Source organism: Manacus vitellinus, unplaced genomic scaffold (assembly GCF_001715985.3).
Source record: "Manacus vitellinus isolate BGI_N305 unplaced genomic scaffold, ASM171598v3 scaffold_17_pilon, whole genome shotgun sequence".
NCBI classification, from domain to species: Eukaryota; Metazoa; Chordata; class Aves; order Passeriformes; family Pipridae; genus Manacus; species Manacus vitellinus.
The window spans coordinates 2467568-2482799 of record NW_021939256.1 but is presented as its reverse complement, the minus strand read 5'-3'; the positions used below and the strand labels follow the sequence as shown (position 1 = coordinate 2482799).

Below are 15232 nucleotides of genomic sequence, written 5' to 3'. Positions count from 1 at the left end.
CAAGCAGGACATGCCTTTCATAAATCCAGGTTGTTGGCTGGGCCCAATCCTGTTTGTCTCACATATGTTGTGTAATGGCACTCAGGATGATCTGCTGCATGACCTACCCGTTTTTTTGGCAGTGTGCTTACCTTTCCACTGCACCTCAGGGTCTTAACAATTATAGTTTCAGTGTAGGGGGAGGGGAACAGTGGGCTTTTAGTATTCAATTCTTTTGCCAGTATGATGTTGATGGTTTCTTCTGCCTCAATTTTGAATCTGCTTGGAGTCCTTTTTACATGTTTTCTAACATGCTCTGCTTCTTGGGTCTTCCTTCAATCTTCTCCAACTCCATGTTACACATGTACATATGGTGCATATTACATTTGTTGGATACTTAGTATATGTTCTCTTGTTATCCCTAACTGGTTTTACCCATTTCTAAAGGTTGCCTTCCTCTGATTGCTAGCAAGGGACCTTTGTGAGTTGTTCATAGCCCTGGGGCCTCTAGTATCATCCTGTCCTTGTATTCATGAGGTGTTTTATTCTAGGATCAGTCATAAACAGTTCATTCTACAGAGAACTGTTATTAATAGCTACTAGTTACAAAAAATATATAACACTAGATGTTATACCACACAGTTGTACAAAGTGGTCAAAAGCTAAAACAAAGTAAGTAATAGTTACCTGGTCATTAGATAGTCACTAATACAGGTAAACAAGGTAAAATAAATCTACAGGCAGGTCAAGACAAGTCCATACAAAGCCCAATAGATTCAGAAGTCTCCACTGTTAACTTCAGACAAAGCCTGTGGCATCTTACAATAAACGCAAGACCATCTCTACTTGGCTACAAGGCTACAGCTTTTCCTGGAACGCTGGCCTTATGAAGGAGATCTGAAAGTCTACGACAGAAACGTCTCCAGTGAGATTTTGAGCTTGAAAAAACCTCTCAAGAATTCATGTCTTCAGATCAAGTGGACGTCTGGCAAGTGGTAGGGACTGTGACGCAAACCCTTTTTCTTCTAGATCAAATATTCAATTCAGACTAGATTAGAAGGGACTAGATTTCATTACTTATCAGTCAGTCTCTATGACAAATGTCTGAATTACAAATTTGCCATGATACAGGAAACAAACACACATTTTTATTCATTGCAAAAGAAGAGCAAAACTGAAGATTTCATGGCTGCGAAGAGCACTTTAACACCCTCTTCAGTACAAATGAAAGCTCACTTCTCACCAAAATGAAGTGATCATACTCCTGAAAGGTGCTCACAACTCCTTCTCTAGTTCAAAATATAAGAATAAACAGTAGATGTGAGTCTTCAGGACAGTCAAGATAATCCTCAGTCTCTGCCTGCATATCCAAACACAAATGCAGATTTAGACTGTGGCTCACTGTCTCTAACTTTTCTCTCCATTTCAATGTGTGTGTTACTTTGAAAAAAATGGTTGTTAATGATTATGTAAAGAAATTACATAACTATGTAATGAAATTCACATAACTTTACTCCTTCACGTTTTTTTTTCTTATAAGGTTCTCTTATTTCAAGAGAGAAGTTACTATCAGACATGGAATCTCATAGCTCAAGGAAGAGGCAAGACCTTTACACCTATTACCTTCCAAAAACATACGAGATTGTAATTTCATGCTAACATGCTTCATGTTATTTTCAGGCACCATCAACACCGTCATACTCGTTTACCCCTATGCAGAGTCATTACAGGACTTGGCAAAGAAAATTCCAGCTGATGATGTTGAGAGGTATTTACCAGAGACCACTGAGCTAAGCCCTTCAAAAACAGAGAGAATGCAATCCTGGACCACAAAGACTGACTTCTGAGATCCGCTCTGGATATTTTAGCAAGCATTCTCATGTTCTGAGTCTACAGTGCACAGAAAAGAGAAGGCCAAACTTTTCAGGCCTGTCTTTTATTTGAAAACTGTCAACCACACTGTGGTGGTTTGAAAAACCTTTTTTGAGGTAGTAATGGTTTGCCCCACTGATAATACTCTTACTGGACCAATCAATAGTCCACGTGCGCCCTACGGAAATTACATACCCACAGAAACGGAAGAGAAGGTAGTGAAGATAGTTTTGTAGATAGGTAGCCATGATCTGAGCCACGAGGAGGCAGGGGGCCAGTGAGCCCCTCTGGGGGCCAAGGGTCAAGGGCCCCCGGACCCCAGCCGAGGCTGCGGGAGACCCGGTATAGTGTCAAAGCTGGACCGGGTCCCGTAATCAAGAGCTAGAGAAGTTTCCTTACTGTCAGCAGCAGCAGAAGACACTGAAAGCGGCAGCAGAGCAGTCCTGAACAGAGACAGTGATGGTTAAAAGCCAAAAGATAGCCAGTAGCAACGAGATAATGTGAAGCCAGTTGAAAGACACAGAGATGTTCCTGCAGGAGGGAGAGCTGGCAACAAAACAGAGGTAAACTCAACAGAGCTGGTTTGGGGTAAGACTGTATTATTTTCCCAAAACCAGAGACTCTCTGAAGAGGAGGGGTGGACTTCCAAACCCTTAGGGAGTCCCGAAACGCAGCAGCAGCTAGAGAGAGAGAGAAAGGAGCTGAAAACCTGGAGTTTGTCCTGAGAGCTGAGCCAGGACAGAATGCGGAGGAGTTGGCCGTGGCCTCTGCTGCTGCTGCTGCTGTTTCTATCAAGCTGTCGAGCTGAGACAGAGCAAAAGAGTGTTGGTAAGACTGAACTGAAAGCTGCCTTCAATGTTCTAACCCAAGAGGAGTGAATATCTACAAGGAAATCCCCTGAAGGCTCGGGTTCGGGGTTGAAATTTCCACAAAGTAAGAACAAAAATCCTGACTGCCATACTTAATCTGCTGCCTCAGGAAAATGAAGGACACTAACCAGTGCCACAAAAAACTGAAATGAAGGAACTGTGGCCTGAGAGGTGATAGAAAGACTTTTCTCTTTTCTTCTTGGACTTTTATTGAAGAAGAGGAGAAATTTAATTTAATGTAAATATATATGTGGGTGTAAAAAAACCTTTGTAAATATTTTCCCCTTCCCCCAATAACAAATGGTTGTGTTTTGTCTGAAAACTCTCCACATGGGGTAAAAAAGATATCAAGTCCATACCATCACCAAACCCTCTCACAGGGGCAAACTGGGGGGGGGGGCTTGAACTTAAAAATTAGATTCTTGGGAGTTTCAAACCACCACACACATCTATTTGGGCTATTCATCTTGAAATAAAGGGAACAGGAGAAAAACTAGTAATTATACCTGCAGAATTTTTCAAAAACCAAAATTTCTCCAAACAAGTTAAGATTTCCTGTCTGTCCTGTGTAGTGTGAGCATTGCAAAAGCAAAGACACTTGCCTACAAGTACAAAACAGATTGGAAATACTCTGCCTTTGTGATTGAAGAATGTCTCCACCTTCTAAATACTGGAAGTTGTTATTGATTTCCCCAGCAGATGGAGTAGTATGTACAGTTTTGATGATTCCTGCAGACATGGGTTTTATTTATTTGGAATAAATACTGTGTTCTTAGCTAATATCATGAAACTATCTCTACTTGGTTCAGTCAATCAAAAATTCAATCTCCAAAGACTGAATAAAATAACAGATAAAACTAAGAATCTTCTTATTCTCTACAACTCTAGAAGACCTTTGAAAATCTGAAGTAGGTTTTTATTGAGGTTCTGCTCTACCTTCAGCTCTCTGCATCAACTGCTGTGCAGCAGAAACACCACAAGTTTCAGAGGATGCATTCAAATCAGCATCTAAAAGGCTCCACAAAAGTCATATGGTCAAAGGAAAATTCAGGTTGCAATAGACCTTGAAAGGTCATCTAATGCTACTCTCTGGTACCCACATCTCCCAGTGTTGACAGCTCATGCATAAGATAACTCAGATGGACTTCATACTTCTATGCCAAAAACAGCATTACATAGAGGAATATCTATAACTTAAGGACCCCAGAAATCCTGAATTCTAGCCTGACTTGTGTCACTCAAGTGCTGTGAGAAGATTGAATTCTTTATTTTCTACACTGCTTCCATGGAAGGACAGCATACATCTCACATGAAATATATATTCAAGTTTCATCCAAACTCAGCAAGTCTGACCTGAGACAAACATTTATTTATTTCTTCATTAATGTGAAAAAAGAACACACCCCTTAATGCCCTGAGATCAGTTTCAGAAGCAGTTGTCATAGAGTGGGACCAACTCTCAAGCCAGAGAGCACATAAGAGTTATGGGGGACAGGGCCACTGGTACAGTTACCTAAAAATTTGTGTCTTTGGAGACAAACAGAAGAGGAGTTATCCACCAGCTGGAGCATTTGAACAAACAGGTATCAGCTTGCAGTAGCTTTAACTCATTTTAATGAAATATCTTAAAACCCCTTTTTTATTGGCACAGAAGTGCCTGGCAGAATGGTTAGTTGTATTCCTAGAGTCCCTTTTCCTTTCAGAGAATTAGTTTGACGGAAGAATGAAGGACAAGTATATAACTGGAATTTTTCTTCCTTCTACTGGGATCACTGGGAATGCTGAGAGGAAATTCAGAAAAGCACACTTTTTAACTGAAATCTTACCAGAAATTAACTTATACATATTGGTCTGGCCACCTAGTGCATGCTGTAGGCATCCTCTAGGATAGTCTGCGTGATATCTACACATAACAGAAATGGTACAGACTACTGAGAAGTAAGAACTTTATATAAATCAGTTTATGAGCCAGCAGATAGATCTGAATGCACAGGTGGTGAGTGAGAAATGAATAAGCAGAAGGCCTGGGAACAGTGCCTAGCGAATTTTGGGAAGGCACTCTCAGGCACGTCTGAGTTTTCACTTGCATCCTCCATGCATGAGGCTAGAGCCTGTCCTTATGTGAAATCCAGTATCTCAGTGCCAGGCTTACACTCAAGCCCAGACATATCAGGTTTTTTTGAGGATGGTCATAAACAGGGACAGAAGCTTAAAGTACTCCTGCAGTGATGCAGACTCACTGTTGTGCTGCTGGCAGGAAGGCAATTGTCTCTTTATCTGCATCTTCAGCAAGTTTGTGAGGACACCACATTTCAGAAAGTGGTAGCTAGTGGAGAATAGCACAGCAATCTGAGGGACCTTAGCAGTATGGAAAAATAAACCAACAAAAACCTCCTGAAGCTCAGGACAGACAAATGCCAAGTTCTTCATCTTGGATGGAGCAACACCATGCAATAAGACAGGTTCCAAATCACCAGAGAGCAATTCCATAAAATGTCCTAGCAGACAAGTGGGACATGAACCAGTAGCATGCCTTTGCAGCAATGAAGGCTAACCACGTAGCAGGATGCACAACGAGCACGTCAAGGGAAGCACTCGTAAAGATACTCATTTATTAGACACTCATTTGGAAAACTGTACTTAGTTTTGTGCCCTAGATACAAAAGAAACACTAACAAACTGCAGAATCTAGGAGAGGGCCACTTAGATGGTTGGAGGCTGGAGCACATGACACATAGGGAAAGAGGCCACCAGGTTTGTTTAGCTCAAGAGGGCTAAGGTGAAAACACTAGCTGTTGACCTCAGCCAAAGTTAGAGAGTAAATGGAGCTAGAGTTCTCCCAGCAGTGCACAGCAAAAGGTTGAAAGGCAATCACTGCAAGGTCAAAAAAAGAAATTCTAACTGGACATAACAAAAAAATCTTCACCGGAGAGTGGTTAAGCACAGGGACAGGCAAACACTGAAACTCTGAAATCGCCTCCCTTGGAGATTTTCAAAATGCAATTGCACACAGCCCTCAGCAACCTGATCAAGCCCTGATGCTCTGAGCAGGGGGCTAGATCAAAGACAACTAGATAAAAAAAACTGCTTTGAGATTATATAAAGTTAATGATATTAAATTAAAAATATATATTTAATATTACATTTAATTAATTTTATTCATAGATTTTTTAAAATATCATAAATTTATAATAGCATTATAAATAGTATGCATATATGCTAACTTTGTTTTTTAGGAGGAAGACTAATTTTTTTACTATGTGAACATGTTTTGGGGGAAGATGTGGCTTATTTTATTTCAATCTATCATATACTGTAAGTTGTGACAACCTTCTGTCTTTTCATGGCTATTTACTGAGAGTGCAGTAGAGACATAAAAAATTGAGGCTATTGAACATGAAAACATCCTTCTTCAAACTGTTAATTATCTGTTGATTTAAATGAATTTTTTTTAAGGAAGAAAACATCTTCTAGTCATCCTTTTGGACAGAACTTCTCAATTTCACAATTTCTCTACTTCTCCTGTGAAAAGGTTTGGCTAAGAGGCCTTAATTTCTAAGGCAGATGAAAAGCAGATTCCAGTGGTTGAAAGGGGTGGGGGAGGTTAAAAAGAACAATTTCCAGCCTTATTTATTTATGCCTTCAGAAAGCAGAAAGGGACATCTACTGCCCTCTTTCTTTTCCTGCCAAGTCACTTCTGAAGGCTGCCTGCTTTCACCAAAACTGCTCTTGGGGTCTGCAGAGCTATAATTTTTGTTCTTCGTAAAGTCTTTGTTGATGAATGTAACTTGCCAAGTATGACTTCATGAGGTTTTTGAGTTTCATCAGCACTGGATGTTCTCAGATCATTTCATCACCAAAATACAGTTAAAGATCAGTAGCTCTGTCAGCAGCAGCTGGGATGAAGGGTTGGATTTCATCTCAATCTGACACCTATAGCACTGACAAATGCTCCAACTACTCTGAGTTGCTGTCCACAGTTCTTCAACTGCCTGGAGGTACAGGTTCCTATATAGCACCTTTTCACCTGACAATAAAACAGGTTAGCAGAACTAAAGGCTAGAAATGCAGGTTTGTCACCAGTGCCTACAAAAGGCACAAAACCATTAGCAGACACATTGTTAAAAGTTAACTCATCTGAAGATAAATCTCACCTTAGAGAGATTTCAGTGTCACTCACACAGAGAAAAGGAGTTCATCAAGATACCTATCCTCAAGAAAAGTCAGGAAAAAATGGAGAGAAAGGATTATCACTGTGTGAAGTAATGTCATTCCTTAAATATCAGGAACAGCTGCAGGTGAACCACCTTTCTTGGACACCAGGACGAATAAAATACCTCTGTGCTTTCTGCAGAATATAGATGCCTTTTCAGAGAAGTTACACTGCTATAGCTACAACAGTCTAAACAACAGAGTTATAAGGTTTGGTGCAAGAAGTCATTTTACTGAAAAATTTTCCCCTCCAAGTGGTCAATCTTCATGCAGTGGTCTGAGGCAAGAGGCCCTATCTGATTCTCTTCTGTTCTTGAGTTTGCCAGGCGGCAAAAAGTGGTTAGAAATAATTTCAGCTTGGAAGTGGAAAATATTCTTGGAAGCAGAACCAGTAATAACATTTTTCTTCCTTCCAAAGATGTTGTGAGGTTCTTTCTAAGTTCAGAAACAAGAGAGACATTCTCACTCTGCAAACTCTTTCATTCAATGAAAGTAATCCTATCATTAGGTAATTTTGCACACAGACAAAAGGGAGATGAGTATTATTTAATTCCAACTAGAAGAGAGGAGAGAAAGGCTCCAACTCTATCCACTGCTGTGAGTTCCTCCATGGATGAGTCTTCAACCTTCTGTAAAGTTTTTGTTGTTTCTTTCTTTCTTTCTTAAATTATTCCCCAAACACCATAAAAGGTAATTAAAAAAAGCTTTTCAGCAAGGAGTATGGAAACAATAATGGAACAAAATTAGAAAGCTAGGTCTACCAAGCCCTACAACTGCATCAGGTTCAGATTCACACTGAATTAGCTACTGTTTATTCGTATGGCTATAATTTATTAACCGAGGTTAGCCAAACTTCTGGTAAGTCTTTGCAACCTGCATTTCTTTGTCCGTACTTCTGTGGAGCTGAAGTTTGATAAACATCAACTGCAAGACTGCACTACAACTCGTGCACACAAAATACTAAAATTACAAGCATGAATATCCAACAGATTTATGCTAATCATTAAAATAATCCCAAATTGAAAACATACAATAGAGAAATCTGTGTTTTAATCAAGTACAATGAATATAAAACAAAGCTATGGATGTTTCACCTAGCTGCATCCAACTAAAGTATCACCACAGCTAAGTTGACACAAAATATAAAGCCAAGAAGGGGTGGGAGCTAATTTTTGCAAGACTAGAGACATTAAACTCTTTTGACACTGCATACAAAAATGTATGATACAGGCCATTCTAGAAAACAAATAATTTAAGCAAGGACAGCACTGTCAAAATTGTCAACATTTTTATACTCAGTTGAATTAAATGCATTAAAATGCATTTAAATGCATTAAAAGCATACTAAAAGGCTGTACAGTAATAATCTGTCCCCCATCACTTTTCCGAGTTTGTCATTGATACTGATCTTTAGAAGCAGCAGGATACCAAACAAGCAAAAATATGGAAGGTTTTAAATTGAATTATTTGGTGTGGGAAAACAGCTTTTAAGGACTGGAAGTGTTTCAAAGAAAACTGTTGCCTGCTGTATTAGAAAGCAGTTTAACAGTGTATTAGAAAAAAATACGAAAGAAGAGCTTACATACTTTGATATTACTGTTACTTATTATTCCTTACCCTTACCCTATTTTAGAATATTTTATTCCTTTTTCTTTGAGCCCCACAAATTAAGTAAGCAACAGAGTCCATTCACATGGTCAGCAGAACAACTGACTTGCATTTGGTCTTCTCTTAGCATTTTCTTGCCTTAAGATGAAATTGCTGACTGTACAGATTTTATTTTCTTGCCAAGCAAAGCATTTAAGTAAGAGATACTTATTTCCGCCTTCTGAAGCAGTGAGCTAACCCCCGTACTTGCTTTATTTTCCCTTGTGTTTTAACTTCCATATGCATAGAGGTAAATAATTTATGGATCCTTTTCCCTTTGATAAACGATTTATTTGTCTCAGTTTCTACCAATTTAATGTATTCTGCTACCCCACTGCCTTTGAGTCACCAGAATTCCCTCTTCCTCAACTTCCAACCCTCTAAAAATATAACTCTCCTACTATTACATTTTGTAAGATAATTTTCAGTTTCTGTTCCAAGTCTTCTGTCTTTCCCTCTATATTTACACTAGGTACATGGCATAAGCACAGCTCAAAGCAATTATCTTTTTAGCCCCAAGATCATATTTCTTATTCTTGGTTTTGTTCTGTACAGTTTGGTCTTTTCAGAAGTAATGCTAATTTAAGAAATGCTTTAAAGGAAGGTGGTGAGTAAGAGGGGCTGCTCCTATAACATGCAGTCAACACTTGTATCAAGGCTGCATAACTAAGAATATTGTTTTGCCATTACAAGCTGATAGTCAAACAAGAATCAACATGAAAAACAGGCTAAAATAATTCTATCCAACTTCAAGACCTTACTGGCAGTGAGAAATGCTATTGTGAAAACACGTAGATACCTTTAAAAAGAGAAGGAAGAGATGTGTGACTGTTCAAAAAGAAAATAACACCCAGAAGTAAACCGAAGTGTCTGACTGTTCAAAAGGAAAATAACACCCAGAAGTAAACTGAAGTGATTATCTGAAGAGCCACTTAGTTGTATCTCAACATGTTTGCAAGTCCTGTTATTTAAAATGCAGTCATTGCTTTTCCAGTCTTCCCATTCCATTTAAGTCTCCTTGAAAGAGTCTGGACCTGCAGAGTCACAGAATCACAGAATATTCTGAGTTGGAAAGGACCCAAAAGGATCACCGAAGTCCAAACTCCTGTCCCCACACAGGACAGCCCTAAGAATCACACCATGTGCCTGAAAGCGAAACATGTCTTTGACAGCCATGCAATTATTCTTTTTTAAATCAGTTAGGTACCAGTTCATGTTGTTCCTCAAGCAATGTTTGAAAAAACAAGCATACATAGATAACTTTTATGTATGAGCACTGACTAAAGTTTAACTTGCGTTTAGGAAATAAATAAATCCAGCTATTTTCCTGGAGTTAACAGACGAACATGACCAGCTCAGCTCAGGTACCTCAGTTTTATTTCAACGAGTACATTTGTTACCTTCACGTGTTTGTGAACCTGATTTTGCTTCTCCCATTCAAAAAAAAAAAAGATATTCTAGTATAAAATTATATAGGAATGTATAGTATAGAAGAATCTGGCTTGAACTGTCAAATGACAGTTACTCAGAAATATGATTATATATGAAAACCACAAGTATAATGTGCTAGCTGTGGTATGCTGGAAGAGGAAAAAATACAGTTAAGACTGTTTCTATTTCCATATACAACTTTTATTGCAATACCTGTATTCTAAGTGTACAGATACAAATATAAAATGACCCATGACAGACTTGAAAGCTGCCCAAGTAGTGAACTGAGAAATTAATTCGGTATTATAGCCAAAGTTGACAGGACTTCAACAGGTGATAGGAAGCTTCCCCAGTCTCTCTCCAAGAACAACCAGGATCCACCATAGTTTTGGTCCAAGATGTATGCTTTAAGTTGGCAGCTGAGTCTAGGAACGAGTGTATTTACCCCAGATGTGCAGCATAAACACAGAAGCAATAAAAAGAAGACTCATGACCAAAACTGGAACAGGCCCACTACAAATAAAGAAAAAAATGCATTAACATAAAAAAAAATCTGCTTTCTCCAAAGGCCAGTCATTATCAGCCAAGTGAGCTCATCAGTTCATAAGCAACTGTACAAGAAAACTCTCCTTCCATTCCCACAGAAATAACTTAAAGTACATAGAAATGAGATAGCCATCTCTATTCAAAACTGCTGCTGCTCTTGTTTTTAAAGATACAGTATCCCGTACCCTAAACGTTACACAATAAAGCGCAACAGAGTAACAAAAACACAACTTATTTAAAAAGCCCTTAATGGTTCATTATTACACATCGCTGTGAAAATCTCTGGAAAATTATCATCCGTATTTACTACTCAGCCACCTGAGCAGAGATACACTCTGATACAAAAACCAACAGAGTCCTCTAGCGGCTACTAAAATTTTGGCATAAAATTCGCATTAGCTGGGTTTTTTTAAAGGTTTTATTTCATTTGAAAACAACATCAGCAGTGGGTGAGAGACAGGGACTTCTCTTTTCTTGAAAAAGATACATGAAATGTGAAAGTTAACAACATTAAATCTTTACCTAAAAGGTATAATTAACAAATTTCTTATTTTTTTCCCTTCATACTTTTATATACTGTTTAGAAATTGTATAGAGATGTTTTTAAAAAACAGGTTAACCTTAGGGTGCATGTCGATAGATTAAATCAGCTATTTCATGCTGTTCTGAGACACAATTACATGCACTATTACACAATTACACACACTCAACAGTGCTTCATACCACTCACTTCATACAATTTCATTTCTGATTTTCAACATGCAACTGGGAGAAACACCATGAAATCTGTTATCCAGCCTGTATTACCCTACAGGTTACTGTTTTTAAGCAGGTAAATGTTATCTGACTAGAAAGTAAAGAAAGAAACTGAAAAGACTGGAAGTAACTGACACATTTTTCTATGAGAAGATGGTCTACAAACTTCAAATGGTCGTAACTGTAATCTTACATTGAGTTTTAAAACTCAATTATTATCTATCAGACTTATTTGAGTAGGGAGAACACCGAACACAGACAAAGTATTTAGCAAATAAACCAATAGCAAAATGAGCAAAATAAACAAAGTCTGAACACACAGTGACTACATAAGCAACCCGTGTCAAGGGGTATCTTTCACTGACCAACAAAATGTACTTCTCAATCACCAACATTCTATACATATTTGAAGTTTATATCCCACACAATGTAAATCTTAAGGATATCAAGTGCATGAAGTCCTTACACTGCATCTGAATTACTACTTAATTCATCCAAGCCTGTAGCAGTAGGAATACATAAGCTGCTCTGCCAAAGGCACACAGGAATAAAGGAGCACCACTAATCAGAACAGAGTCACACGAAAATAAATAGTGGGGATTTACTGTGTGTTCAGTGTGTTTTTTAAACATGCGGATGACATTGAACCCCTAGAGAATAACCAGCTCTCCAATACAGACACATGTACCTCATTTCCTTCAGTCCCAAAGATAACCTGCTGAAACCCTGCACTTCTCCTCCATACACCTGCACCTTCTCAGCCCACCATGCAGTTTAAATAAATAAATGGATTCAGGCACCTCTAAAGATTTGGTACTGTGCATTTGCAGAACATCTTTCACAAGGCTGCATATTATACCACAAGCCTGATTTGACTCCCTATCCACAGGAAACACTGTCTGTACCTCTTTAAGCAAGAAAGCCTACAAGATACAGGAAAACAAGTACAAAAGTGCCACAAAAAGAGCGAAAAGTTTGGGTTTAGTTTTCTTTCCAGAGCCTATGATGCTTGATCTGAGCTTTAAAGAGAAAAATGTCATATCCCACTCTCATCCAGACACTCCACAACTCCCTTTTGCTAATACTGCTTTTGAAGACATACATTTTATAGCATCCTGTACTACAGAGAAATGATCTTTCCTGAGGCCAAACCAATTTGCCTATTCAACATATTTACTGTTTTGGATGTTGAATACAGATAATAAATAACTGAAGCATCAGTATAATTACGCAAAATATGAAATATAGAACTTTTTTTTTCTAGAAATTCTCCTGATCTTAGCTAGTATGAACTAACCTGTTCTCAGGTGGATTATGTATTTTTTCATAGTAAGGACCTCATATTTTAAACAAAATTTAAAAAAACACCAACCACTCACCACTATCAGGCTAAGCTTTCACATTACGTCATGCAGTAGTGATCCAAACCATTTTTAAAAACAACTTCAGCTGAATCACTCTCCTGAGGCAAACACAACCCCACTACAGGCCATTTTCATCTTGAAGCCTACTAAACAGGACAGAGATCATAACAATTGGTTGCTATGGAAAAAAACATACAGAAAAATACATGGAAAGCTGTAAGCAAGAAAGTTGCTCCCAAGACATGGCTCAGAAAATGTTACTTCTAATGTGCAAGTGATTTGTAAAACCAACTCACTTTTAATTCTTTCACTAAAAGCCTGACCATGCAGCTACCCACAGCAGCTTCCAAAAAAAACCCCAAGAAACACTCCCAGTGTTCCAAAGCCTTAAAACTGAAAATCAATGTATTGCAACACAAATAGATGGGAAAATCTATCTACTGACCTGCTTGTACTGAGCTTGAGTGCAAACTCAGTACAAGCAACTTGATGTTGAATTCAAGTTGATGCTGAATGGCCACTAAAATCAGTGGTCATTCAATATCAAAAGGGAAACCAAAGGATTCACAAGGAAACTTATCAAAATTGTTAAAGGTGCTTTGACAGTTTGCATCACACATCTATTTTTTTAAAAATCTACCTAATGGTAGCCCCCTTCTGTTTTTTTCTCAGTTTGGTTTCACTCATTTTTTAAATTGAATTTTAGTAGATCAAATAACACAGAAAGTAGTTGCCCTTCCTATCTGCACAGATTTGCTCTAGAACACTATTGCTGCTCACTGTCTTTTTCTTTTCTTTGCCTTGTATCTTCTCTGGGTTCAGAATGGAGAACGCAAGACAGCATCACTACTTTGTTTATTGAATAGGTTTTGGCTTTTAAAGTGTCAAGCACATATGAAAACACATAAGAGAACTTCAAAAGAAGGATTACTCGTGGAACTATCATTAACTAGACTATCGCCAACCCTTACCCAAATGTTCTGTTTCTGCAGCCAGCAGAAGTCCTCTTAAAGAGCTCCAAAAGTAAATGCTAATGGATTTGTGGAAAAAAAAAAACAAAAAAAAAACAAACCAAGAAACAGCCCTGAGTGTCTTGAGATTCCTCAACCCAGTAAGAACAAGAGGCCATGAAGTATCACTCTACAAGAAGCAAAAGTTCCCACTCAGGGTATGACTTAGCGTGCACTCATCAGCTGAAATACACCTTCTACCTTTGTTACCCAAGTATTAGGCTGCAAAGTTTGTCTGGGAAACTGATCTGAATGACTAGAAATGCCCAAAAAGTAAAAACTTAGGCTCTCTTTAGAGTTTAAGGGACAACACCAGCTATTTGACCATAATCTTGGAATATTCATCTTGTAAAAACAATGATATACGAGGTATCGCAATGCTATTTGCTTTGCAAGCTTAGCTAAAGTTGTCTATCTGCAGCTTTTTAATAGAGACACTTGAGATTATGCAACCATACAGTATATCAGTTATACTGTATTTTCAAGTGGGTGCAGAGGATCACAATATAGCTACTAATAAAAAAAACCCCAAAATTTTAATTAAAAGAGAACAAAAACATGCACACAGATGCCTAAGTTTTCAACTTCAAAGACTGCAACTTTGCAGTCTTCAAAGACCACTTAAACTAAGCCTAGGCAATTACAAAATATAACTTGTACCTACCTTTTTCAAACCAGTATAAATTTTAAAAGTACTTCTCCAGGTTTACACAATAAATAAAATGTGTCAACCCAGCCACCAATTCAGCATGTTTTCCCATGCACACTAGGATACTGATAGTTTATTAATAATTTACAGACTGAAAAATTATATAAACAGAAGAACTCTACAGACCCCGTGCCTGCCACCACACATTAATCCAACTTACACTTTGAGCCCCGGTGAGTCCTCAGTGTAGAATCGCCACATCCCACCAGTACCTGTGGACGTGGCACGGCCTGCACTCCTTGTCCCGCAGCTGGCATTCTTCCTTTAAGGGACAACAGAATGAAACAAAGACCGAACAAAACACATTAGCAGTCTGCCAGCTTCTAGCACCAGGCATCCCAAAGAGACTCTACAGAAGCAAGACACTTCACTAATCATTTAGGTTGGAAATGACCTCTGAGATCATCCAGCCCAACTTATGACTAAACACCACCTTGTCAACTAGACCATGGCACTGAGTGCCACATCCTGTCTTTCCTTTAACATCTCCAAGGATGGTGACCCCTCACCACCTCCCCGGGCAGCCCATTCCAACGTCTAGTAGCCCTGTGAAGAAATTCTTCCTAATGTCCAACCTAAACTTTCCCTGGTGCAACTTAGGACTATGCCTTCTCATCCTGTCGCTCATGGCATGGAAGAACAGGCCGATCCCCACGTGGCTACAACCTCCTTTCAGGTAGGTGTAGAGAGCGATGTCATCCCTGAGCCTCCTTTTCTCCAGGCTAAACAACCCCAGGTCCCTCAGCTGCTCCTCATAGGACTTGTGCTCCAGACCCTTCACCAGCTCCGTTGCCCACCTCTGGACTTGCATCAGTCTGTGCTACCACGTAAGCAGAG

The 15232-nt window shown here is 38.8% G+C and overlaps 1 protein-coding gene across 1 annotated transcript in view; it reads right to left on the bottom strand.

Annotated features, from left to right (window-relative positions):
• Positions 1–10189: 10189 nt before the first annotated feature.
• Positions 10190–15232, bottom strand: part of SEC61B (SEC61 translocon beta subunit) — a 7027-nt gene continuing 1984 nt past the window's right edge. Inside the window, exons 2-3 of the mRNA XM_029958890.1 lie at positions 14556–14657; positions 10190–10523 (exon numbers count right to left, since the gene is read on the bottom strand). Of these exons, the coding sequence (XP_029814750.1) occupies positions 10436–10523; positions 14556–14657 (190 nt within the window). The 3' untranslated portion in view covers positions 10190–10435. The remainder of the gene's footprint in view (positions 10524–14555; positions 14658–15232) is intronic.